The sequence below is a fragment of the Zosterops lateralis genome (genome assembly GCF_965231275.1).
Source record: "Zosterops lateralis genome assembly, chromosome: 11".
Taxonomy (NCBI): Eukaryota; Metazoa; Chordata; class Aves; order Passeriformes; family Zosteropidae; genus Zosterops; species Zosterops lateralis.
This window is the reverse complement of record NC_139771.1, coordinates 7,419,588-7,445,919: the sequence shown is the minus strand read 5'-3', so window position 1 is coordinate 7,445,919 and position 26,332 is coordinate 7,419,588. Positions and strand designations below refer to the sequence as shown.

The window sequence follows — 26,332 nt, the reverse complement described above, 5'->3', positions numbered from 1 at the left end:
GTTGTGGGACCAGCACCTCTCCTAACCCTCAGGACGGTGTCTTCTGCCCAGAGCTGGGATGTGGCACGGCTGTGGCAGTGCCACCAGGTCCCCTCAGAGTGACACCGTGTCACCGGGCTGAGCCTTTTCCCCTTCCATCCCCACCATGTGCATCCCCTGCGATGCACTGACAGCTCATCACTGCTTCCCCAGGACTGCAGAGTGCTGCACCCAGCCCAGCGCTCCCCACCCATTGTTTCCTGCTGGGATTAGACATCACCTCTCCCTTTTCCACCCTTCGAAACTAAAAGCAGTAGGACAGCGGCAGATCCCGGCGGGGCTGCGGCGATCCCTGTGTGCGGCGCTGCTCCCCGGCCTGCGGGGAGGCGATCAAAGGCACCCTGCGTGCACCAAGAGCTGTTTTCGCTGGGGCCGTGCGGCTCATTCAGGAGCTGCCGGGCCGGGGAGGGGAGGGGAGGACCGGATGAGCCGGCCCCGTGCCCGGGGAGGGAACCGGGAGCGGCTTTGGGGCCGCGCCCGCAGCCCCTGCCAGCGCAGCGCCGGCCGGTGGGGCCGTGGGGCTGTGAGGCCGTGGGGCCGTGAGGCCGTGGGGCTGTGAGGGCTGTGAGGCTGCGGGGCCGTGGGGCTGTGAGGCCGTGGGGCCGTGAGGCCGTGGGGCTGTGAGGGCTGCGGGGCTGTGGGGCTGTGAGGGCTGCGGGGCTGTGGGGCCGTGAGGGCTGTGAGGCCGTGGGGCCGTGAGGGCTGTGGGGCTGTGGGGCCGTGCTCCGCCCCGCAGCGGGACGAGCCCAGCCGCGATGGAGTCAATCCATCCCGCGGCCGCTGTGAGGCGGCCCTGCCCGGCGATGGAGCCGTGTGGCCCCGCCCCGGGGCCGGGCCGGGCGCCGGGCGGTGCCGTCAGCGGAGCGCCGATCGCGGCCATGAGCGCGGTGCGGCTGCTGCGGGCGCTGCGCTGGGCCCGGGCCGGCCCCTCCGCCCGCGGGCTGCGCACGGCCGCGCCCCGCCGCGCCTTCGCCAAGGAGCTGTTCCTCGGCGCCCTGCGCAAGGTGGGTCCGCGGGGCCGCGCCCGGGGGTCGCCGCCCTTTCCCCGGCGGGCAGCGCAGCGGGGAGGGCCCGGCGGGGCTGTCCCAGCGCCCCCGGCGCTTTCCCGGCTGCTCGCGGGGCGGGGCCCGGTCCCGGCCCGGCTGTCCCGCAGCCTCTGGGCCCGGGGCCCCGGAGCTCCGTGCCCTCGCACGGGGTGGGCAGGAGGCGTCTCTGGTGCCCCTGGGCTGCAGCCGGGTTGGCTGCAGTGACCCCTTTGCGCACAAAGCGATTTTTCACTCAGTATGGCCCAAAGAACCATGGCCCGGGAGCTGCCCTACGCCTCAGCCCCCCGAATCCCCCCGGAAACTTTGTGTCACTGCACACCGCGCTCGGGGCGGGCCACGAAACCTCGGTCACTTCGTTCTCTGTGTTCACTCCAAGGATCGAGACTTCACGTAAATTTCTGCCTGGAGTTTGGATAGGAAAGGTTGAAATTCTTATCGTGCCTTGACGTGCCACTGGATAAAGAAATTAACATCTGAGCTAGAAGGCTGTATTAACCAATGCGAGGTTATCAGAGATAAATGCGGGGTGAAGTAAACTGAAAGGAGGAGTCACTCAAACCCACTGAAATGAGTTGAGCAATAAAGTCTCCTGCAACAGAGCTTGGCAGCTAAAGTGTTACAGCAGGCAGCACTCAGGCTCCACCGTGTTAAACCATTCTTCAGACACGTCTGGGGTGTTTTTTCTCTCAAATCTCAATACAGCAGCTTTCTGAAAACCTCTGGCATTTCCCAGGTCCTGAATTTTTGATGCTGATATTATTGCTGAGAGTATCATGAACATATTTGTGCAGACAGAGATAAATTCTTCTGTTTAAAAGGGGAAAGGCAGTAAAAACTAGAAGCGTGCTTCTCATGTAGCCTCCCACTTGTGTTCCTTGCTTGGATTTTTTATCAATTCAAACCTGTCAGGCCGTGCTGCTGCCAGTTCATGGGCAGAACACCCTGGAGTGGTGGGACTCACTCCCCTTTGTCCTCGAGGCATTAACAGGTGAATGTGCTGCGTGTTTGCAAGGGACAGTCTTTGGAAACATTAGAACAGTTCATTGTTTTTGACACAAATTAAAGTAATTTTTTTTATCAATCCCTAGATAGGGTTACACTGGCAAAGCTCATGGGTGATGAAGGATTTTTGCATCCTTGTAGTTCTTTGAAAACCTCTTGATTTCTCCCTAATGTTTCTGTTGTTCAGGTAACACCCTCTGGTCTGCTTTTGGTGGGTAATAAATTTGGGCCCTGTGGAGGGAGCTCTGTTTCTGTTTCTGAACATTTTCCACAATTCTTAATTTGCACAGTGGTTTAGAGTCTTTGCAAGGCATATTAACCATAATTTTTAATTCAACTGCATGATTTGTGTATTAAAAATTATTAAATAATTCTCCTATTTTAGGAAGAAGTTTTTCCTTACCCAGAAATTAGCAATGAAGAACTGGCAGAGATCAACCAGTTTGTGGGACCAGTGGAAAAGTTCTTCAATGAAGAAGGTATATTAGTATGTTTTTATCCATGCAAGTGATTTAGTGATTACAAAATGATTTAGCTATAGCAGTTGATTATTATACTTAAAACAATTTATTTTATGCATGTATTTCTGATTCTGTAGCATGTCCATTTATGGCTTTTTTGGGGAAGTATTTGAGTGCTGATCAGAAGAATTAAATCTCCAAAACAGGAAAAATACAAGGATGTTAGAGCATTCTGGGATAAAGATGTGATTTGAAATTGGTTTTAGCTCAGCTGAATTGTGCTTTTTAGCACTTCATATATTGTGATTTTTTTTTCCTTTTTTTTTCTTTTTTAACTGTTCTTTGCTCTGTGGGGGAACATAATTTATGGAGTCAACAACCTGATGTTTAGGGGAGGAATGAAAGGGTCAGATTATGGAGTTTGGAGAAAATATGAATCCTGTTTGTTTTCACTGCCATGGTACAGAACAGCTCTCTTAATCCCCCAATAATCTAAAACCTCCTAAGAACAAGATTTTCTAATTACCTCATTTATGTACTTTTTTTTTTTTCCTCCTTGTATTCACAACCTTTACTTGGTTCAGATAGAAAATCCTGGAAATACTTCGTTTATTCCAATCTTGGAATCTGCTTATATGCAGAACCAGTAGAAGTGTTTGAGAAAATGAAATAAATGCTGGATTTTTCCCACTTCCAAGTCTTTTTCCTGACTATGTCATGAGGACAGACAGAAGAGTCAGGCTGAAGCTAGAAAGAAGAAATTCTTGTGAAGCTGGGGATGAGAAGTCTCAGCAGTGACCTTGGCCCTGCTGGGGAATGCTGCAGTCTCACAGCTGCTCTGGGCACTAAGAAACACAGTGTTAAATGAGGAAAAAACTTCTGTATTTGTAGTGGACTCAAAGAAAATCGATCAAGATGCAAAAATCCCTCCTGAAACCTTACAAGGGCTGAAGGACCTGGGTCTCTTTGGCATGCAGATTCCAGAGGAATATGGTGAGTAAATATCACAAAAGAACATTCCAGTGCATTTAAGGAATGCATTTTGTGTCATTTTTGTAGCTCTCCAACTAAAGCTGTTGCACTCCCATATTTCTGTACTTGAAATGGGATATTTTTGGGGAGGAAGGAGCACGTTAAATGTACTAAAATATAAAAAAATAAAAATAGCTGGTGCCTGTTTCAGGTGGGCTGGGCCTGTCAAACACCATGTATGCACGTCTGGGAGAAATCACATCCCTGGATGGCTCCATTGCAGTGACCCTGGCAGCTCATCAGGCCATTGGGCTGAAGGTAATGCTGCTGCTTTGGGACCAGGGCTTCTGCACACATTGCATGGAAAAGCTGAAGTGAAAAATGTGGGGCTTGTGGGGAACAAATCAGAATTACTGGGGAAGGTTGTTGGTGCCACTGGTTCAGTGTAAGAAAGTTAGTATTAGGATAATTATTCTGAGGAAGTCTACTTTAAATGATCCCAAGTTGTGTTTGTTGGGGTTTTTTTAATTGACTAAACTTGTTTAAAGTATCTAGAACAAACAGAATTGAAATAAACAGAGTTTTAGGGTGGCTCAAGTGATGAGGAAGGAAAAAATTGAGAAGACAGCAGCTTTGGTGAGCTTAGAGGAGAAAACTCATCTGAAAGCAAGTGTCAGTTTTGAACTTTAATATAGCCATAGGTATTCACCTTCTAGTGGTGGGTGGATGGCAGAAAGAAGCTTGAAACCACACTAAGTTTGTTACAGCAAGAGCAAATTCCTTGTGCAATTGAGCAGACAACACTAATGAAAATTATTTTAATGTCTGATAAATAATACAGTCTGCTGTTTATTAAACTGTCCCTTGCTATGCCATAAAACTTGCAGATGAAGCTCTCTGATCATGCTGGAGCTTGTCAGCTGCCTCTCTTTTCCCACAGGGTGATGCTGCAGAGTTTTCTGTGCTTGTTTCTGCAGGGAATCCTGATTGCTGGCACCGAGGAGCAGAAGGCCAAGTACCTGCCCCGCCTGGCCTCGGGGGAGCACATTGCTGCCTTCTGCCTCACCGAGCCTGGCAGGTGCTGCTGCCCCCCCACAGTGGCCTTGCTGCTTCATCTGCACTGCTTCACACCTTAAATCCTCATTATTTGGGGCCTGTGGCTTCAGTATATGAATCCATGGTTTATTTCTAGGTTTTAAAGGAACAGTCCTGACTGTGAGTTTACTTTCTCCAACGTGCTGCTTTTGGCAGTGTCCATGAAATCCCTGACTCTTGTTGTTCCCATCCCAAGGAATTCATTTATTTAATTTCTTCCATGAATTGAAAGGACGCTTTGTGCTACATCAGAAATAATGTGCTGTGACTGTTCTAGGATGCTTTCAGTTCTTATTCAAAATATAAAAGCCTGTATTGAAGGAGCTATCAAAACTAAAAGGAAAAATTTGGAGTGTTATTTAAGTGACAGGTTCATTTTGTGTTCACATAGCTCAAAGTGTAGCTCCAGGAAGTTGCTTTTGTGGCATTCTGCACATTCTGGTCAGGTCATAACCCTGATAAAATGGTAATGAGCAGAAATGTCCCCTCAGGTAATGTTTAGAGCTGTTCAGTCTAGTGAGCTTCCTCGTTAAAATAAACTAAAATTGATATACTGCTGTTTAAGAACCCCTCATTTTTAAAGGATAGGAAGAGGGAGAATATGCAGTCTTGGTTTTTTAAAGTGTGTTTATTTCTTTAAACATCAATAACTTGTTTGTTTTCTAGTGGGAGTGATGCTGCATCCATCCAGACAAGAGCAACCCTGAGTAAAGATGGGAAACACTTTCTGTTAAATGGCTCCAAGGTACCCACTCACAGACTGAGAACAGGAAAGAGTTTTGTTACAAGTGTAGGAAGTGGACTTGTTTTTTACATCAGTCTGGAATTGGGAGGTTTCCAAGCTGGAGGAGAACAACCGTGTCAAAAAGATAATCCTTGTTGGTTTAGGCACAAGGAGAATAGAAAATTATTGTTAGGGAATTACTGCATTAAACTCATGGTAAGAAAAATAGGAGCAGACATTCATTAAAACTGAAGGGAAGGAGCAGCAGTTTTTCATCACTCTGTTCTTTGCCCAGCCTGTTACAAAACCCTTGGGAACCGTGCTCACAGAATCAGCACAGTTCCATTTCTTACACATCTTCCCTCTCTCAAACCAGGTCTGGATCTCCAATGGTGGCCTGGCCAGCATTTTCACAGTGTTTGCCAGGACAGAGGTTGTGGATAAGGACGGGCAGGTGAAGGATAAAATCACTGCTTTCATCGTGGAGCGTGACTTCGGGGGTGTCACCCACGGGAAGCCCGAGGATAAATTGGGCATTCGAGGCTCCAACAGTAAGAATCACCTACGATTGTTACCAGAAATGGTTTCGGTAGTTTTTTATTTTGGTTAATTAATCTGAATTCAGAGGCAAATCAATACCTATTCCATGTTACAGTGTAAGTTTCATGGGTTTTTAGCTGTTTTTTCCTAGGAGTCCTTCCTGATGCAGGGTCTGAAATAAGAAATCCATTTTGTGGACTTCACTCACTGTACAGTGAAAGAAATCACTCAGGAGATTCAGTGGCCAATAGGTTTAATCTGGAAGTCCACTTTCATCAGCTCTTCTAAGCTTTTTAATGATTGTAGCATTTCACCATCTTGGTGACTGTTCAATCAGTTCCTTAGGACTAAAAATAAAGGCAAAACTGTACTTCTCTGTTTAGACAGTGTACATTCATAACATTTTTTAATATTTTACATCAGTAATTGATGTTAACTACAGTCTTTTCCCAAATTCTCACTTCTTTGGCATAGCATGTATAATTCAATGCGTTACAAAAACTTCATTTCTTGCTACAAATAGTGACTTAAGTTCCTGAATGTCTTTTAAATATTTCTGTGTCATATTTAATCAAGTGTTAATTCTGTGTTTCAGCCTGTGAAGTACATTTTGAAAACACCAAAGTGCCTATAGAAAATGTCATTGGAGAAGTTGGAGGGGGGTTTAAGGTAAGCAATGGGGAATAACTACTGGTGATTTTTAAAAGCCTGACTGTTTTCCCCCTATACTGAGGTTTCCTCGTGGGTGATGTGAGCACTCACAGTGCTGGAGAACAGACTCCTCCACTGATCTGTAAATTAGTGTCACTGGACAGTGCACAGTGGGCCATCACCTCTGTGTTTCTTCTCTTCTTGTTGGGCTTTTGGTTGTTTTTTTCCCCTCAGAAAAGGGATTTTCAGATTTCAACTGCCCTTGTGACCTGAATGGGTGACATGTCCTCTGTGGTTCCTCCAGCAGAACGTGGGAAGGGAGAGAGAGGGATGAGTGTCCCAGGGAATGTCTGGAGGCCAGCCCAGCTCCAAGGTGCCCTGGCTGTCAGGTGCTTCCCCAGGGCTGGATTGTTGCACAAGGAAATGCTGGCAGGACCCCAGGAAAGGGACCACAGGTGCCCTTGCTGTGTCACCTTTCTCTGAGAGTGTGACCTGGGGATTTGCAAAACTGTCCTTACTCCTCCATTTCTTATTCCTGCTGTAACAGCCAAGTCCAGACCTTAATGATAAATTAAATAATTTTCCTTAATGTAGTAGAGATTAAAAGAAGATTTTTGTGGTGTCTTCCTGACAAGTTAAAATGTAGGACAGTGAATTCTTTCCTAACAGGCTTTGACCTGAGTCACCCATGTTGAGAAACAACTCCAAGCTCCACAATCTATTTTTATACATTATTGGTCTGTATTTCATTTCTACACCTCCATTCTTGTTCCCTTCTGTGGTGTGCTGCTGAAAGGAGTCTGAGAGCAACCATCATAGGTCAGCTGCAGGGAGAAATATTGTGGTTTTCTTTTTCATCTGATAAACTGGAGCAGTGCTGTCCAGCTGGAATGTTTATCAGCTGCTGATAAATATATTTTTATCTACTTTTTACCTTCATGTAATTTAGAATAGAGGTTATTTCCAAGACCCTGGATCAGCTAATTCAGAAATAAAAATGGATGTAATGGGTGGCAGGAGAAGCCCAGTTTTGAAGCATTTTCCGTGGGGTGCTGAGTACTGTGGTGGCTGATGTGAGGGCACTTCCCAGGACTGAAGTGTGTCCCACTGAGGAGTGAAATCCAGGGAATTCTGAAGCAGGAAGCAGTGAGCAGCCTGGCCTAAACCCCATCCATTTCTTCACAGGTTGCCATGAATATCCTCAACAGTGGAAGATTTAGCATGGGCAGTGCATCTGCTGGAATGATTAAAAAGTTGATAGGTGAGTGAATTGGGTGCTCTGGGTGCCAGCAGAAACTGCTCTGCCTGAGGCAGATAATACAGGACATTCAGAGTGGGAGCAGGAGTCTTGATCTTGTTATAACATGCTTTGACATCTTTAAAACACTAAAAGATGTTTTTGAAAAATAGTTATTAGAAGCCTGTTTGCAGAGGTTTTGAAGTAAAGATTTTTTTTCCTTTTATAAAATGTAGGTTCAGTTCATGGAGTGGGAGGTTATTGGACTTCCCTGAGGTAAAGTGTTCTTCCCAAGAAAAAAACCTCTGTAGTATTGCTTTTAGAAGGTGTAATCTCCCCTAGAACCTCCCACCTGAATAACTGGCTCAAAGCTGCACACAGTAATTAGGAATAAAACTGCTTTCTGCCAATAATTGGCCAAAACAGTAACAGAAGTCTCTAATCAATTAGCACCAAAACTGATTACTTCTCTGAGAGTGCAAATTCACACCTCTGCTTCAAAAGCCTTTGACAGGCTGGTCCCAGACTTGATCAACACCATCAGTGAGAAAGTGATTTTCACAAAGTGCTGCTTCTGGAGCAGCCAGGGGGTTCCTGGGCATCCACTGGAGTGTCACTGTCCAGGGAAAGACACCAGCAGCAGGAATGATCTGTCACAGCCCTTCTGAGATGGATTTGTTTTTCTTTCTTTCAAGAACTGACATCAGAGTATGCTTGTACCAGGAAACAGTTCAATAAGAAACTCAGCCAATTTGGATTAATTCAGGTAACAAAAAATGCAACACCTAAATCTCTGTGCTAAGTGCCAGGACATAGATTGCATTGGGGGTATTTTGGCTGTACTAGTTTAAAGGATTTGTTAAAAATTTATGTGAGCCTGGTGCTGACTTCTGCACACTGATCTTTTCAATGTCCAGAATGAAAAATGTATAAAGTATTTTTTATTCATTGTTGTTTTGAAGTGGTACTTTTTATTAATTTGATGATGTTAAACATATTAAAACTGCAGAGTTTTTTGAAGTTTGAGGGTTGACTGTGGACTTTTGCATCTGAATTTCTGTATGATTGCTCATGTTGTTGTGTGGCAGGAGAAGTTCTGTTTGATGGCTGTGAAAGCCTACGTGATGGAGAGCATGGCTTACCTGACTGCAGGCATGATGGACAGGCCAGGCTTCCCTGACTGCTCCGTGGAGGCTGCCATGGTCAAGGTCAGCACTGCTGGGGAATGGGGAATGAACTCTTTTCACTCTCAGGGGCTGCATTTGGGCAGGTGAGAGGAGCACTGCAGCCAGTGAAATGAGAGCTGTAGTAATGCACCCCACACAGCTAGCAAGTGTTTCCACATAGAGAGAGTTTAAGGCTCACCCCTTAAGGTAAAGAACCCAGATTCTTTCATACCCTTTCAGAAGGACTGGCTCAGGGACAGAGAGAAGCATCTATTGGATCTTGTCACCGTTCTTCAAACCCTGTATCCCTCTCTACTGGCTGTTAGCCAGGTTATCCCTCCTAAAACATTTCGTACTTAAGAAAGAGCACAAAAGAAAGTAAAGGCTTTTCAAGGTATCTTAGCAGGGCGTCTGAGGTTTCTCAGATGCCTCTGCGCTTTTTATTATTTGTTTTCTGTAATTTTTTTCTTTATTAAACCTTTTGATTTACAAAACATCCTCGAGGAGCAGTCTGGTTAATTATTATAGCCATTTTTCTGCAAGACTGGACCCTCAGAGTGTGGAGTCAGACCCACAGAGAGCTGCTGTTCTCTCTGTATCCCACAAGCTCAGACTCATACCAAATAAAACCTGCAGGGAACAGGGTGGGAATATCACAGCCCTCCTGAGCTGGGGTCTCACACGAGCACAGGAACACTCAGTTACACTCCAGCTTCCAGCCTGGCCAAGCTGCTGCTGTGCCAGCTTTCCCAGGGAGCTGGTGGCAGAACAAACCCCGTGGAATATTCAGGCTGTGGCTGCCAGGGTGTCCCTCACAGCGTGGTCACTGCAGAAAACTGCTCTGGGCTCCAGCCAAGCAGCTACAGCTGCTCTGCCCCTATGGGGCTGCCCCTTTCCCTGGAACGTGCCCCTTTGGAGAGTGCCTTGTGCCTTGTGAGGGCACTGTGTGAGTTTGACCAAACCCCCTGAGCCACAGGGACGCTGTCCAGGCAAGTTAACAGGACTGGTGTAACACACAGAAAACACTGCAGCAGTGTCCTGCAGATACAAGCCCAGAGCAGGGCATGGTGTGTTTATTGCTAATTTTTGGCGGTTAAACCCTGGTCCATGGCAGGTGTTCAGCTCTGAAGGTGCCTGGGCGTGTGTGAGTGAGGCTCTGCAGATCCTTGGAGGCCTTGGCTACATGAAGGATTATCCCTACGAGCGCTACCTCAGGGACACCAGGATCCTGCTCATCTTTGAGGCAAGTACCAGAATGCTGTTCTCACTGCAAACTGCAGCTCACACACTTTGTAAAGGTGAGCAGAAACCTGAAAGTTTGAGTGACCAAGACTTTGTTCCTTCAGCTGCAAAGTCTGTAACAGAGTAAGACTGCAAGACTAACCTGGTTTTCTTTGGACTATCAATAGTAGTTCCCTATAATACAATAAGCTGTGGTGACTTTTATAGACTGACCACAGTGTGAGTTACAGCAGTAACCTTTCCTCTTGTGTGCTTCCCACTGGTGAAGTAGGGAAACTCACAAAAGATCAACTTAGAAGTTTAATTAACTTATTGATGGGCATTTATATTAAAAGAAAGGTTGGTTCTGAAGCTTGTTCTCTTTCCAAGCTGGATTGTCAGTGACCTATCAGAGTCACTGCCAGACTTGATTTTAACTCAGCTCATTTTGAGCAGTTCTACAACTATTTAAATGCTCCTTCACTGGAACAGTGCAGAACTTTTTTCACTCAAAATGCATTTAGTCTGGTTTCTTTTTCATTGGGATACATTTGTGTGTTTAATAATGAGGGGTTTGACTTCTGCAAAGCCCCATGAAATTGGAATTATAACTGAGATGAGGCAAAAGGCAGCAATTTATGGGTGGGGAAAGTCATCACATGATACTGGAACAGTGGGAAGGGCACAGGGAAACAACAGACCTGCTTGGAAAACCCTTCAATATTGTAAACTCTAGTTCCCCACCTGTCTCACTTTCCCTTCTGTTTTTTCCAGGGAACCAATGAAATCCTGAGAATGTACATTGCACTGACAGGGATGCAGCATGCAGGGAAGATCTTAACTGACAAAATTAAGTATGTTCTTATTAATTGTAAATAGTTTTTAATAAACTACACAGAATCTGATAACTTTATAGATAAGAGAAGAAACTGTACGGAAAACCTGCAGTATTTTCTATTTATTGCCTGTCAAAGTTCAGTGTTACATGGGCTCTTTGTCTTTTTAATGGGATGGTTCATAGATTTAGGAGTTGTAACATTTAATGCATTTTATCTTAGCCTTTTACACAAGCTGTAATTATTTCATTTAAGACCAGTACTGAATATTTTGTATCTGAATGAATTTGTGTTGCACAACAGCTGCATTGTGCATATTGAGTACTGGTCTCTGAAATTCCTTGTGGGTGTCTTGGAGAGCAGCTGATGACTCTTAAGGCTCCACAGTTGCTCTCCAGACTTCACAGTGAAATGGATCAAGATTTGGTAATTCATGGACAAACTGCAAGCATTTTGCTAAAGCATTTGGAATTCCAGCTGGTTATGTCTGAACCTCCTGGAATTTCCTTAACTGACTTTTTTTTCCCCAACATTTCAGAGCAATCAAGAAAGGAAATGTGGGCGTGGCCCTGGGGGAGTTCCTGACCAGGGTACAGGACACCCTGGGCAGGAAGGTGGACCTAGGGCTTGTAGGTGACCGTGGGGTGGTGCATCCCAGCCTCCAGGTAAGGCCTTCACTGCTGAGATTTCATGTTTTTTTCCCTTTGTGTGGGAAATCCCGGCACAGAAAATTCTCAAAACCTTGTGCATGCAAGCCCAAACATGGAAATGAATACAGGGTTCGACCTGAGATCTTGGGAAAGTCTTCCAGCTTTAGAGACCATAAGCAAAACTTATAAAACTTATAAAACAAATTGTCTCAAATTGTTCTATTTTCTGTTTTGTTTTATAGGAGAGTGCCAAGAAACTCGAAGAAAATGTTTACTATTTTGGAACTACAGTCAGGGGCCTCCTAAGTAGGTTTGGCAAGGTAACTATTTTGTCTGTTGTCTTTGTTAGAGAATAGTTTATCCTCAGGGCTCCACTGGAACCTGCAGTGGACTGAGTGTGGTAGGACCCACATGACACCTTCTCTCTGGATGTGAGAAGACACACTGACATTCTGAACTCAGTGTCATGGACAAGTTACATTTTTAAAACCAAAACCAAAGCACCAGCAGCCTCAGTGAATTGGTTGTTTTCTCCTTGTGTAAGCACAAATGCTGCTGCTGCAGGCATTTAGCACAGTGGTTTAAGGCACACAATACTTCTACAACTTTACAAGCAGACTGTTAAAAGGTGCAGCTTAGTTAACCCAAAACTAAGTATGGTAATTTCTGACCTAGACTAGAACCTGTTTATACGAAATAAAGCTGAACCTAAACACCAAGTATGGACACTGATATTTGATTAAAATTTTAAACTGACAAACCACAGGCTGATAATGATTTTTCCTCTCCCAGACAATAGTGGAGGAGCAACTGGTGCTGAAGAGAGTGGCAGATGTGGTGATTAATTTGTATGCCATGACTGCAGCCATCTCCCGGGCCAGCCGCTCCATCAGCATCGGCCTCAGGAACCACGACCACGAGGTGAGTGACCTCCAGCACCAGCCATTCCCTCCCAGGCTCTGCTCCTGGGAGCAGCCTGGCTGCATTTGGGGGGAATTACAGCAAATTCTCCCGTAATGTTGAGCTGCACACTCTAAACATGTTTAAAATACTACTTCAACACATACAGAGACATTTAGAGCCTCATCACAACTCTGCACGTTCTCTCAAATGTGTTAACACCATGCAGTTCTTCCCAAGCTCTTTCCATATAATCATTAATAACACATAATCACAACAGTATTTGGGCAGTGCATTTCAGGACAGGACAGCAGTTATTATTTAGTAGCTCATATAAAGTTTCATGGTAACAGTGATGTTACAGGATGAGCAAAGTTGCTACAATTCAGTGGTAAAACAAATCTAACCTGATGAAGGTTTGGCTTTGGCCTTGAGACTTTGCTCTTTGTGTGAGCTCTGTTCTGGACTGATTCCCAACCAGTCTTGGAGCCAGTTTTGGGTTAAGCTCATCCCAGCCCTGACCCTTGGCAGCTCTGGGCTCAAAGGGACAGCTGAGGCAGCACTGCACATGACTGGGGTGCAGGGCTCCAGTATCAAAGGGCTTTGAGAAGTTTAATTTACTGTATTTTTACTACATGGTTTTGTTTATGAAATTCATTCACCATTTTTTAACCCAGTTTTACTCCTTTTCCAGGTGCTTCTTACAAATATCTTCTGCACAGAAGCCTATTTCAAGAATAATTATGCCATGGCTCAATTAGAAAAATGTAAGTACTATAAAATAACTTTTACACTCTTCTGTCTTTCACAGACTGATCAAAAGAAGGTGGGTTTGATGTGACCAACAGAAGAGTTTTGCTCTGCTTTTAATTCAAACAAGAAGCAGAACTGGAACCTGTTGAAAAGAGTCTCTTCACTTCATAGCTAAAGCAAACTGCCAGGGTTCTTTTTTGAGGAATATAAAATCTATCAATAGCAAATACTCCAGACCAGTAACTGGTAGAAATTAGGGTTTTGGACTCTTTGGGAAGTACTGACCAGTTGGGCATTGGCTCTCTGAAACTCAGTCTGTAATAATCTGTCTTTTTCAAAAGAGAATGGTCAGTTTCTTCCTGGCACTCACACGCACTCGCATTTGTATTCAAGAACACTTTTTGAAAGAAATTTAGAACAGCTCTTTATGGTACCTCAGTTGACTTTTCTCTGTTTCTCCACAGATACTGAGGAAAACCTGGATGATTCCATTAAAAAAGCTGCAAAGCAGATCCTGGAGAAGAGGGCATACATCTGCTCCCACCCCCTGGACAGGACCTTCTGATCTCTCCTGAGAGCAGGCACTGATGAATGTAAATCAGGGAGGAACTCGCTGCAGTTCCAGTATTTGACACCTTAAAAACATCTGCTATTTAATGTCTTTAATAAATGCAGCTGTATAAAATAAAACTTCTTTCTAACCACAACTTCCTATGAAAAAGATAAATAAAGAGATTTTGTTTAAAGCTGAAGTTACTTTATTACATTTATTGATTTATTTATTTATATATGTCTGCTCCCATTGGAGCTGGCTAAAGACAGGTGAGGTTTGGATGGGGAGATGTTTCTTTCTTCCCAGGGAAGGGATTGTGTGGTTTCTCAGTATCTTTGCACCTCAGCCAGCTGCTTATTCACTGAGCAAGTGCTGAAAGACTTGGGGAATCAGAACAGTTCTCTCTGGGAGGCACCTCCAGCTCTCTTGTCCTGCAGGACATTGAGTTCCCAGTGTCCAGGGATGGTTTTGCTGTCACCCTGAGGGACACCACTGGTCACTGACGTCCATTGACCACAACCCTCTGGATGTGACCACCCAGCAGCTCCTCGTTCTCCAAACTGCCTCCATCAGCTCCACAGCTCTGCAGACGAGGGACAAGGATGCTGAGCAGGGGTGATGTGTCCGGGGCATTACAGAAGTCCAGAGTGGTGGCATCTGTAGCAGTCACTTTGTCACGGAAGGCCTCTGGGTCAGGCAGCCCAGACTCACTGTGTGCTCCTCAAGGTTTCCTTTGGCATATCAAAGCTTTTTAGAGGCTGGTTAGTTCTTCCACCTGTTTCAGCGATTGACTCTGTCCTTTGAGGACCACAAGAGAAAGCAGACCTTTAAATTGCACATGGAGAGCAAATGGTGAAGTAAAGGCTTCACCTTTCCCATGAAACAAAAGGGCCGCATTAGCCATGGCTCCCACAAGGGGCCAAACTTCCAGCCGGGAAGCTGCTGACAGGAGGGAATTTTGCACTTCTCTCGAGCCAGAGATCACTCACTCCTCAGCATCGTGGCTCCGGCTGACAGTGCCTGGAGGAGCTCAGAAATCCTTGGATGTGATCTCCTGTTGTTCTCAGGGCATTTGAACTCTCACTGCCCCTGTGCCAGTGCCCAGAACACACGACAGGGCTGTGAGCTCGAAATGGGGGGGGCTCCCTCCCCAGGAAGGAAAATTCAATTCTGAGGTCCATCCCCACCCAGGCTCTGAGGTCACAGCAGGCTCTGAGGTCACAGAGGCCCCAGAGCCCCGTGGTTGCACAGCACCACAAGGACCCAGCAGTCAGTCCCTGACCACAACTGCTGTGGCAGCAGCGGCGGCGGCAGCAGCGGTGCTGACATCGGGACAGCGGTGCTGACATTGGGACAGCGGTGTCAGGACAGTGGTGGCAGCAAGAGCTGGGAACTGGCACAGGGCAAGGCACCATGGCCCTTGCTCTGCGCCTCTTCCTCCTGCTCCTGCTGGCAGTGGCCCTGCCTGCCAGGGCAGCTCAGGCTGCTCCATGGCCAGCGCGGGGAGCAGGTGAGCAGGGGCCTGGCTCCCCGTTTCCTGGGACAGCGCTCCCTTCTCCCTGGGTCACCTTGGGGATAGTTTTCCCCAGGCTTTAAGGGAGGGTTTCTTCTGGGAGAGATAGAGCTCCAGTGGGGCCTGGGCTGTTCCAGTTTTGTCTCCAGGGATGTTGCACAGGGGCTGCAAAGAGTGTGGAGAGTGAGCAGAGGCAGCCCAGAGCTCCCCATGCCCCTGGGTTGCTTTGGCCATGTCCATTGACATCTGCCTCCCACGGCCTGACCCAACCCCCTTGCAGTGCCCAGTTCCTTAAGTCAGAAGGGGATCCCAGCACACCATGGAAATGGCTCTGATCTCTGCTCCCTTCTAGATTGAGATCATGACTTGGATAATTTGGAATTGCTGGTGAATGACACTTTGAAGATGTTGGAGAATGCTGGAGGCAAGTTTGCAATGCACCTTTTGTGACAGAATCATAAGTGTCAGTGTGGCAAGAGCTCGCCCATGTGCCATTTGCTGTAACATTATCTCTGAATTGATGGATTCTGGGAGCCCTTTCCTGATCCCTTCTGGATCCCTGAGTGATCCCACAGCATGGCTGTCAGTGGCAGGAAGGAGCATTTAGCTGTCAATGCTCTTGCCCTGTGCAATGCCAGGGTGTCCTTCCGTGTGCTCTGTGCAGCCACGGAGAAGAGCAGAGAGGGAAGGGGTCGGGCCCAGGGCTGTGCCCCGGGGCTGTGCCTTGGGCAGCTCCTTTGGCAGCCCCAGGGAGCCTGAGGATCTCCTGCAGTGCCACGGGAGCTGTTCTCTCCTGCCTTTGTTTGCAGCTCAATCTCTTCGTCACGGTCATCTGGCATCACAACCCACAGCCAGGACTGAGCCTGTGGGAGATGCTGAGGGTAGGTCAAGTCCTTTCCCCCTGGGAGAGCTGCCAGCTCAGAGCCCAGAGCTCGGCCAGGGGGGCAGCGCTGCAGGTGCCAGGACAGAGCCGTGCCCGTGTGTGCCCTCACTGTGAACGATCCTCTCACTGCTCCTGTGGTTCAGGACTGGCGGGTGTTTGGATGAGGAAGAGGCCTGGCCCAGCCCCAAAAGCCAAGACATTTTTTGAACCATGTCCATGACTTTGACAAGCATTAGCTTCTGAAGATGCCACCTGTCTGAATGGGGGAACAGTTCTATGTAATCCACGTGCCTATTTTCCTTTCTCAAGGGATAGAAGAAAAGTCTGTGCAGAAGGAGGAACATCCCGGAGAAAGCAGAGGCCCGGTGGCTGTCCCTGCTGTAGGAAGGGAGGAGGAGATGGGAGACACAGGGACACAAACAGAGACAGACACAGACACCGACAAAGACATAGATACAGGAGGTAATTGCTGTGCCAGGCTCAGCCCTCTCTGGGGCTGTGTGGCAGCAGCTCTTCCCCCATCACCCGCCCATGCACGGCCCGGCAGCAGCCAAAGCTGGAGGTTCCTGGGCTTGGAGGCCTCTGGAGCTCATTGACAGCCCCTGGGAAAGGGCACTGGTGCCCCAAGGTCCCTCCTGCTGCCAAGGGGAGGCAAGGTGCCTGCAGGCCCCAGCTCTGGGGGAAACAGAGAACGTCCTGCCCGTGTGCACCGTGCTGCCAGCCCAGCAGTTGGGCACAGCACGGCCTCACACTCCCCATTGCTCCCACAGATGCAGCCGTCACCACAACACGTGTTCCCGACTCCCAGAACGGTGTCAGAAGGGGTTTCTGTCAGGGAACACGCTGCTGGCTACTGTTAATTGCAAGCCTGCTTATTTTGGAGCTTGTCTTAATTTTATGCTGTGCCAGATATTGCTGTTGCTGCAACAGAAACCAGTGAGTGTTTGTTCATCTTTTCCCTCAGACAGCTTCTTTTCAAAGTCTACTGTAGGTGGGGAACATTCCCAGTGAGGATGCCTTTAACTGGCCTCCTAATTGCTGGGCCTTGTCCTGGGGAGCCCGCTGGGGCTGCAGCCTCTGCTGGCTCCCACTGAGGCTGCCTGGCCAAGAGCAGCCCCAGGGGCAGCGGGCAGAGGCAAAGCAAGGTGGGCAGGAGAAAGAGCAGGGCCCAGATTGCCCTGGAAAGGCAGAGGCGCTCTGGGGCCCGCTCCTGGCCAGGGACCCTGCCCAGAGCCATCCCCTGCTGGCCGGGGCCTTGAGGGGCAGCTGTGCAGCTGGGCCAAGCTGTGCCAGCAGCTGCAGCCGTGCTGGGGAGCCCTGCCAGCCCTGGGCCCTGCTGGCCAGGAGGCTCCCTGTGTGCCAGCGCCAGCCAGTGGGGCCTCACACACTCCTCTCTCCACAGGAGCGCCCCTGCAGCTTCACGTGATCCACCAAAGGCTTCAGCTGCAGTGACCAGTAGCTCTCATGGTCCAGCCCCAAGCCGGCATTCCATTCTCCTGCCACGACGGCATTTATATCTTCATGACGTGCATGTGCCGCTGCCCCCCATGACAGGACCGGAAGGTGCTGGCCCTGATGTCCAGCCTGGAGCGACGGTGGATCCTGGCTGCACAAGAAGGGCTTGAGCAACGTTTTTGACCTTCACCAGCACTGGTGGAGCCCCTTGTCTGGGCACAGCCAGGGTTGAACAGGCAGCAGCCAGGCTCCTGAGACCAGCACCTACTATGTTCATTTTTCATTTTGGAAGTTTTAGGAGTATTTTTCATAGAATGAAATCCCCAAATGTTTCCTCCCTTTTCCCACAATAGTTTGACCTTTTTCAAAGTAGATTTAGGCTTCTGGACAGCTTTTTAGGAAAAAGTTTATGATTCTGGACTTTTTTTCTGCTTCTAGAATAAAAATAATTTGCATTTAACTGGTAATCTTTGCTCTAGGAAGTAGTAAGACAACCTAAGATATCCAGCCTACTGGAGAGGTATTGCTGTTTGCCGCCGTGAGGGAAGACACAACAATCATTGTGATTGAATTGGTGCTTCCGATTTGTTCTGTGTTAGTGCACACATTTATACATTCTCTAAGCAGCTCATTAGTTAGGCATACATGTAATTTCATGATTGGTTGGCAATCTAAATGCTATATTTACATTTTAACTGGTTTCGTTCTCATCCTCCTTTATTCTGCTGACTGTAGGCATCCTGTTTATTGTATAACTTGTTGCTTAAAGCCAGGCTGACCTTGCTTAGGCGTTCTGTGATGCAGAACTTTCCATGCCTAGGAGTTCTCTAACGTAAGGCCATCCAGACCTTTATCCTGCAACCACATCTCCACAGAGAGGCTCTTTTCCCACTGGAGATTTGCACCTAGTCACAACCAAATTACCTAAAACCTTTTCCCGGATAATTTCCGCGATTTCTGACAAGCTCAGCTCTTAGCCTTCAGAGGCAAACTCTGAGCACAGTGGGAGTCTCTTAAAGGCACCATCTTTGCTTCTGGAAGAACTCCCTCTCTTCTGGGCCAGGGGGTTCTCTCAGCATCTTGCTGCCCCTGGGCTCTCCTCCCGTCCTTCTGGGCTTTGTTGGCTGCCGCAGCCTGTGCCAAGGGGCGCCAAGGTGTCTGAGGCACAAAGGGATCTTTTGGGCTCCCTGCTCAGGTCTGCAGGGATCCCTTGTGAGGCACAAAGGAATATTTATGGTCTCTCCTAAGGTGTGCAGGGATCCCTGAGGAGGTGTGCAGCAGGGCTAAACTTCAGGGGTTTTTACACTCTTCAGCACAGCAAAGGAACACTCTTGGCGGAGGCTGTGCAAAGATGGAAGGAAGGAAGCTCCCAGGAAGCAGGCAACAGCCAGGCACAGGGCTCCTGAGAAAAAAGCAAGCCCATTTTGTCTTTTCATTTGTACAAATTGGAAATTTTTAGAATATTTTAGAGATAGTTTTTGTGGAAAGAAATCCCAAAATACGTCTTCTCGATTTCCGTTGTAGTTTAGGAATTTTCAAAGTATTTTAAGAATTCTGAAAAACTTGGAACAATATTACACTTCTGGAATAAAAAATAAAATGGCATTGAATTGGTAATCTTTACTCTAGGAAGAACTAGGTTGCCCTAAGACATCCAGCCTACTGGAGAGGCTCTTTTCCCACTGGAGATTTGTAGCCAGTCACAACTAAATTACCTAAAACCTTTTCCCAGATATTTTCTGGCATTTCTCACAAGCTCAGCTCTTAGTCTTCAGGGCAAACTTTGAGCGCAGTGGGAATCTCCTGCTGTGCAGAAGGGTTCCTGTGGGCCGGCTGCAGCTGCGGCCGCAGCCACCTCCTCTGTCCACCCATGCCCCCTGCAGCGCCCCAAGCACGGCCAAACACCTCAGACTGGAACACCTGTAGCGGATATTTCGTATCTCCATGCCCATGCCCGATATGCCTGTCACAGCTGCATTAGCAGCTTGTTGCTGTGCAGATGCTGCCACCAAAGGAAGACCCGAAAGTGTCCCTAAAGGCACTGGCCCTGCTCTCTGGCCCAGGCTGGAGGTGGGTCCCTCCTGCCAGGGCAAGGCTTGGCCCAGCGCTTCTGTTCCAACAAAGAGATGGAGCTGTCACCCCAGTGTCCGTGTGCTGCCCCCAGCAAAGCCCAGAGGGCACCGGCACTGGCTGAGCTCCATGCCCGGGAGCAGCCCACAGTGTGGGCAGGCAGGAGCCAGGCAGGGGCTGCTGTGACCAGCGGCGGGGCCCCGAGGGGCTGGGGGAGCCTGTGCTGAGTGTCCCTGAGCTGAGGGCACATTTCCTTCAGTGCCATCACCTGGGCATGGACCTCCTCCAGTGGCATGGCCCAGAAAAGAGGAAAGCCATCAAGGGCATCTCCAGAGGCACAGCCTGACCAGCAACAGCAGCAGGCAAAGCAAAGGTTTTGCAAAGCCATGGCCCTTTGATGAAGCCAAACATTTACAATCAAGGTAGCCCATTAGTACAGATGGGGGTATACACTCTGGGAGTACAGCCAAAGGGATGAGGTCACACCAGGCTCTGATGTCACGGCAGGCTCAGAGGTGACAGCAGGCTCTGAGGTTGCAGCAGGCTCTGAGGTCACAGCAGGCTGAGCGGACAGCAGGCTCTGAGGTCACAGAGGCCCCAGAGCCCCGTGGTTGCACAGCACCACAAGGACCCAGCAGTCAGTCCCTGACCACAACTGCTGTGGCAGCAGCGGCGGCGGCAGCAGCGGTGCTGACATTGCGGACAGCGGTGCTGACATTGGGGACAGCAGTGTCAGGACAGTGGTGGCAGCAAGAGCTGGGAACTGGCACAGGGCAAGGCACCATGGCCCTTGCTCTGCGCCTCTTCCTCCTGCTCCTGCTGGCAGTGGCCCTGCCTGCCAGGGCAGCCCAGGCTGCTCCATGGCCAGCGCGGGGAGCAGGTGAGCAGGGGCCTGGCTCCCCGTTTCCTGGGACAGCGCTCCCTTCTCCCTGGGTCACCTTGGGGATGGTTTTCCCCAGGCTTTAAGGGAGGGTTTCCTCTGGGAGGGAGAGAGCTCCAGTGGGGCCTGGGCTGTTCCAGTTTTGTCTCGAGGGATGTTGCACAGGGGCTGCAAAGAGTGTGGAGAGTGAGCAGAGGCAGCCCAGAGCTCCCCATGCCCCTGGGTTGCTTTGGCCATGTCCATTGACATCTGCCTCCCACTGCCTGGCCTGACCCCCATGCAGTGCCCAGTTCCCCAAGGCAGAAGGGGATCCCAGCACACCATGGAAATGCTTCTGATCTCTGCTCCCTTCTAGATTGGGATCGTGACATGGATAATTTGGAATTGCTGTTGAATGACACTTTGAAGATGTTGGAGAATGCTGGAGGCAAGTTTGCAATGCACCTTTTGTGACGGAATCATAAGTGTCAGTGTGGCAAGAGCTCGCCCATGTGCAATTTGCTGTAACATTATCTCTGAATTGATGAATTCTGGGAGCCTTTCCCTGATCCCTTCTGGAGCTCTGACTGATTCCACAGGATGGCTGTCAGTGGCAGGAAGGAGCATTTAGCTGTCAATGCTCTTCCCCCAGCTGCCCCACTGCTCCTTTCACACCCTGCAGGGCTGTTTCCCAGCCTGGCCTGGCTGCAGCTTCTCCCCAGCTCCGTAGGAAGGCATTGGGCATCAGCTGACAGGAAGCCCAAACTACACCCCGGGCTGTGCACACTCTGATATTACTGCCATTTCCTCGTGTCCCAGATGCCCAAGTGGGGCACCTTTTGGGAGGAGAGAGTACTCTGTCCCAGCCCCAAGATCCTGGGCCTTTTCCTTATCCTTATCCATATCTTTCACAAATATTGCCTCCTGACGATGCCACCTCCCCAGTGGCGAATGTTTCCATCTCATCCAGCTCATCCAGCTGTGTCTTTCCTTTTCTTTTCTAAAGGGATGGACCAGAAGCCTGTGCAGAAGGAGGAACTTCCCGGAGAAAGCAGTGGCTCGGTGGCAGCCCCTGCTGCAGGAAGGGATGAGATGGGAGACACAGAGGCAGAGACAGACACAGGCACAGGCACAGCCACGGACACAGCCACGGACATGGACAAGGACAAAGAGACGAAAACAGACAGAGACACACTTAAAGGAGGTAATTGCTGTGCAAGGCACAGCCCTTGCCGGGGCTGTGTGGCAGCAGCTCTTCCCCCAGCACCCACCCTTGCACAGCCAGGCAGCAGCAAAAGCTGGAAGCTCCTGGGCTTGGAGGCCTCTGGAGCTCATTGACAGCCCCTGGGAAAGGGCACTGGTGCCCCAAGGTCCCTCCTGCTGCAGCTTGCCCTGGAGCTGGCCCTGAGTGCCCAGGGGCCCAAGGCACAGGAGCAGCCCCGAGTGGAAGCCCTGCCCAGAGCCCAGGGCCAGCCCTGGCTCCCCACGGGGCAGAGGCTGCACTGGGGCCTCACAGCACCAGGCTATGTCCTCTTGGGCTGGGGGAGCTGTCCCGGGGCAGACAGAGGTGAAATGAGGGAAGGTTTGGGCACAGCCTACAGTAGATTTTTTCAGGGCTTTAGAGAGGGTTTCCGCTGTGGGAAGAAGAGAGCCCCCAGAGACTCTGGGCTGCTCAAGCCACCCCTCCAGAGATGTCGAACAGAGACACCAAAGAGTGTGGAGAGTGAGCAGAGGCAGCTCAGAGCTCCCCAAGCCCCTGGGCAGCTTTGGCCATGTCCATTGACATCTGCCTCCCACGGCCTGACCCAACCCCCTTGCAGTGCCCATTTCCCTAAGGCAGAGAGGGATCCCAGCACACCATGGAAATGGTTCTGATCTCTGCTCCCTTCTAGATTGGAAAGGTGACATGGAGTACTTGGAAATGATGGCAAATGATGGCTTGAGGACCTTGCTAGATGATGGAGGCAAGTATGCAAAGCACATTTTGTAACAGAATCATAAGTGTCAGTGTGGCAAGTATCTCGTCCATGTGCCCTTTCCCTTAACATGATCTCCAGGTTAATGGACTCTGGAATTTTTGCCCTGCTCCCTTCTGGAGCCCTGAGTGATCCCACAGGATGGCTGTCAGTGGCAGGAAGGAGCATTTAGCTGTCAATGCTCTTGCCCTGTGCAATTCCAGGGTGTCCTTCCGTGTGCTCTGTGCAGCCACAGAGAAGAGCAGAGAGGGAAGGGGCCGGGCCCAGGGCTGTGCCCCGGGGCTGTGCCTTGGGCAGCTCCTTTGGCAGCCCCAGGGAGCCTGAGGATCTCCTGCAGTGCCACGGGAGCTCTTCTCTCCTGCCTTTCTTTGCAGCTCAATCTCTTCGTCACGGTGATCTGGCATCACAACCCACAGCCAGGACTGAGCCTGTGGGAGATGCTGAGGGTAGGTCAAGTCCTTTCCCCCTGGGAGAGCTGCCAGCTCAGAGCCCAGAGCTCGGCCAGGGGGGCAGCGCTGCAGGTGCCAGGACAGAGCCGTGCCCGTGTGTGCCCTCACTGTGCACGATCCTCTCACTGCTCCTGTGGCTCAGTGCTGCCCATGCAGATCAGCACAGGTGACAGAACCTTCTGTGGCTGTTGAGTTACAGGAGTGACTGCAGGGAGGAATTCTCCAGCTTTCTTAATGGGTACTACACAGAAGCCCAGCTCCCGTCGCAGGGGTGAGTTGTGTGTCCCTGCTGACCCCACAGGCGGAGCCCTGAGTTTGTGGGATCTATTCCTGGGAAAATGCAAATATTCTCTCTTAAGGTCCTCCAACAGGGAAGTATAAAACCACAGGACAGAAGGAATCGCTTGACTCAAATGACATCCTGGAACAAATCACAAAGGAAATGCACAAAGACCGTGGTGGGTACACATCCCTGAGCCTTCTCCTGACTCTCAGCAGCTGGGGCCCTTCTCTGCTCATCTGGACACACCATGTCCGGCACTGTGGGAAACGATCCTTCCCAGAACTCCCCAAGCCCCTGGGCAGCTTTGGCCATGTCCATTGACATCTGCTTCCCACTGCCTGACCTGCCCCCCTTGCAGTGCCCAGTTCCCTAAGGCAGAAGGGGATCCCAGCACACCATGGAAATGCTTCTGATCTCTGCTCCCTTCTAGATTGGGAAGGTGACATGGAGTACTTGGAAATGATGGCAAATGATGGCTTGAGGACCTTGCTAGATGCTGGAGGCAAGTATGCAAAGCACCTTTTGCAACAGAAACACACAAGTCAATGTGGCAAGTATCTCATCCATGTGTCCTTTCCCTTAACATGATCTCAGGGTTGATGGATTCTGGAATTTTTGCCCTGCTCCCTTCTGGAGCCCTGAGTGATCCCACAGGGTGGCTGTCAGTGGCAGGAAGGAGCATTTAGCTGTCAATGCTCTTCCCCCAGCTGCCCCACTGCTCCTTTCACACCCTGCAGGGCTGTTTCCCAGCCTGGCCTGGCTGCAGCTTCTCCCCAGCTCCGTAGGAAGGCATTGGGCATCAGCTGACAGGGAGCTGCACCCCGGGCCGTGCACACTCTGATATTACTGCCATTTCCTCGTGTCCCAGATGCCCAAGTGGGGCACCTTTTGGGAGGAGAGAGTACTCTGTCCCAGCCCCAAGATCCTGGGCCTTTTCCTTATCCTTATCCATATCTTTCACAAATATTGTCTCCTGACGATGCCACCTCCCCAGTGGCGAATGTTTCCATCTCATCCAGCTCATCCAGCTGTGTCTTTCCTTTTCTTTTCTAAAGGGATGGACCAGAAGCCTGTGCAGAAGGAGGAACTTCCCGGAGAAAGCAGTGGCTCGGTGGCAGCCCCTGCTGCAGGAAGGGATGAGATGGGAGACACAGAGACAGAGACAGAGACAGACACAGGCACAGGCACAGCCACGGGCACAGCCACGGACATGGACAAGGACAAAGAGATGAAAACAGACAGAGACACACTTAAAGGAGGTAATTGCTGTGCAAGGCACAGCCCTTGCCGGGGCTGTGTGGCAGCAGGTCTTCCCCCAGCACCCACCCTTGCACAGCCAGGCAGCAGCAATAGCTGGAAGCTCCTGGGCTTGGAGGCCTCTGGAGCTCATTGACAGCCCCTGGGAAAGGGCACTGGTGCCCCAAGGTCCCTCCTGCTGCAGCTTGCCCTGGAGCTGGCCCTGAGTGCCCAGGGGCCCAAGGCACAGGAGCAGCCCCGAGTGGAAGCCCTGCCCAGAGCCCAGGGCCAGCCCTGGCTCCCCACGGGGCAGAGGCTGCACTGGGGCCTCACAGCACCAGGCTATGTCCTCTTGGGCTGGGGGAGCTGTCCCGGGGCAGGCAGAGGTGAAATGAGGGAAGGTTTGGGCACAGCCTGCAGTAGATTTTTTCAGGGCTTTAGGGAGGGTTTCTGCTGTGGGAAGAAGAGAGCCCCCAGAGACTCTGGGCTGCTCAAGCCACCCCTCCAGAGATGTCGAACAGAGACACCAAAGAGTGTGGAGAGTGAGCAGAGGCAGCTCAGAACTCCCCAAGCCCCTGGGCAGCTTTGGCCATGTCCATTGACATCTGCTTCCCACTGCCTGACCTGCCCCCCTTGCAGTGCCCAGTTCCCCAAGGCAGAGGGGGATCCCAGCACACCATGGAAATGCTTCTGATCTCTGCTCCCTTCTAGATTGGGAAGGTGACATGGAGTACTTGGAAATGATGGCAAATGATGGCTTGAGGACCTTGCTAGATGCTGGAGGCAAGTATGCAAAGCACCTTTTGCAACAGAAACACACAAGTCAATGTGGCAAGTATCTCATCCATGTGTCCTTTCCCTTAACATGATCTCAGGGTTGATGGATTCTGGAATTTTTGCCCTGCTCCCTTCTGGAGCCCTGAGTGATCCCACAGGGTGGCTGTCAGTGGCAGGAAGGAGCATTTAGCTGTCAATGCTCTTCCCCCAGCTGCCCCACTGCTCCTTTCACACCCTGCAGGGCTGTTTCCCAGCCTGGCCTGGCTGCAGCTTCTCCCCAGCTCCGTAGGAAGGCATTGGGCATCAGCTGACAGGGAGCTGCACCCCGGGCCGTGCACACTCTGATATTACTGCCATTTCCTCGTGTCCCAGATGCCCAAGTGGGGCACCTTTTGGGAGGAGAGAGTACTCTGTCCCAGCCCCAAGATCCTGGGCCTTTTCCTTATCCTTATCCATATCTTTCACAAATATTGTCTCCTGACGATGCCACCTCCCCAGTGGCGAATGTTTCCATCTCATCCAGCTCATCCAGCTGTGTCTTTCCTTTTCTTTTCTAAAGGGATGGACCAGAAGCCTGTGCAGAAGGAGGAACTTCCCGGAGAAAGCAGTGGCTCGGTGGCAGCCCCTGCTGCAGGAAGGGATGAGATGGGAGACACAGAGGCAGAGACAGACACAGGCACAGGCACAGCCACGGACACAGCCACAGACATGGACAAGGACAAAGAGACGAAAACAGACAGAGACACACTTAAAGGAGGTAATTGCTGTGCCAGGCACAGCCCTTGCCGGGGCTGTGTGGCAGCAGCTCTTCCCCCAGCACCCACCCTTGCACAGCCAGGCAGCAGCAAAAGCTGGAAGCTCCTGGGCTTGGAGGCCTCTGGAGCTCATTGACAGCCCCTGGGAAAGGGCACTGGTGCCCCAAGGTCCCTCCTGCTGCAGCTTGCCCTGGAGCTGGCCCTGAGTGCCCAGGGGCCCAAGGCACAGG

The 26,332-nt window shown here is 50.1% G+C and overlaps 1 protein-coding gene across 1 annotated transcript; it reads left to right on the top strand.

Moving 5' to 3' along the window:
- Positions 1-953: 953 nt before the first annotated feature.
- ACAD9 (acyl-CoA dehydrogenase family member 9) lies at positions 954-14,045 on the top strand. Its single transcript, XM_083869304.1, has 18 exons — positions 954-1,043; positions 2,473-2,566; positions 3,440-3,541; positions 3,732-3,838; positions 4,498-4,598; positions 5,282-5,360; positions 5,716-5,890; positions 6,475-6,548; positions 7,716-7,791; positions 8,463-8,533; positions 8,856-8,975; positions 10,048-10,176; positions 10,929-11,008; positions 11,529-11,655; positions 11,883-11,960; positions 12,433-12,561; positions 13,235-13,307; positions 13,758-14,045. The coding sequence occupies exons 3-18, from the start codon at positions 3,520-3,522 to the stop codon at positions 13,856-13,858; spliced, it is 1,542 nt and encodes a 513-aa protein (XP_083725430.1). The 5' UTR covers positions 954-1,043; positions 2,473-2,566; positions 3,440-3,519; the 3' UTR covers positions 13,859-14,045.
- Positions 14,046-26,332: the final 12,287 nt, after the last annotated feature.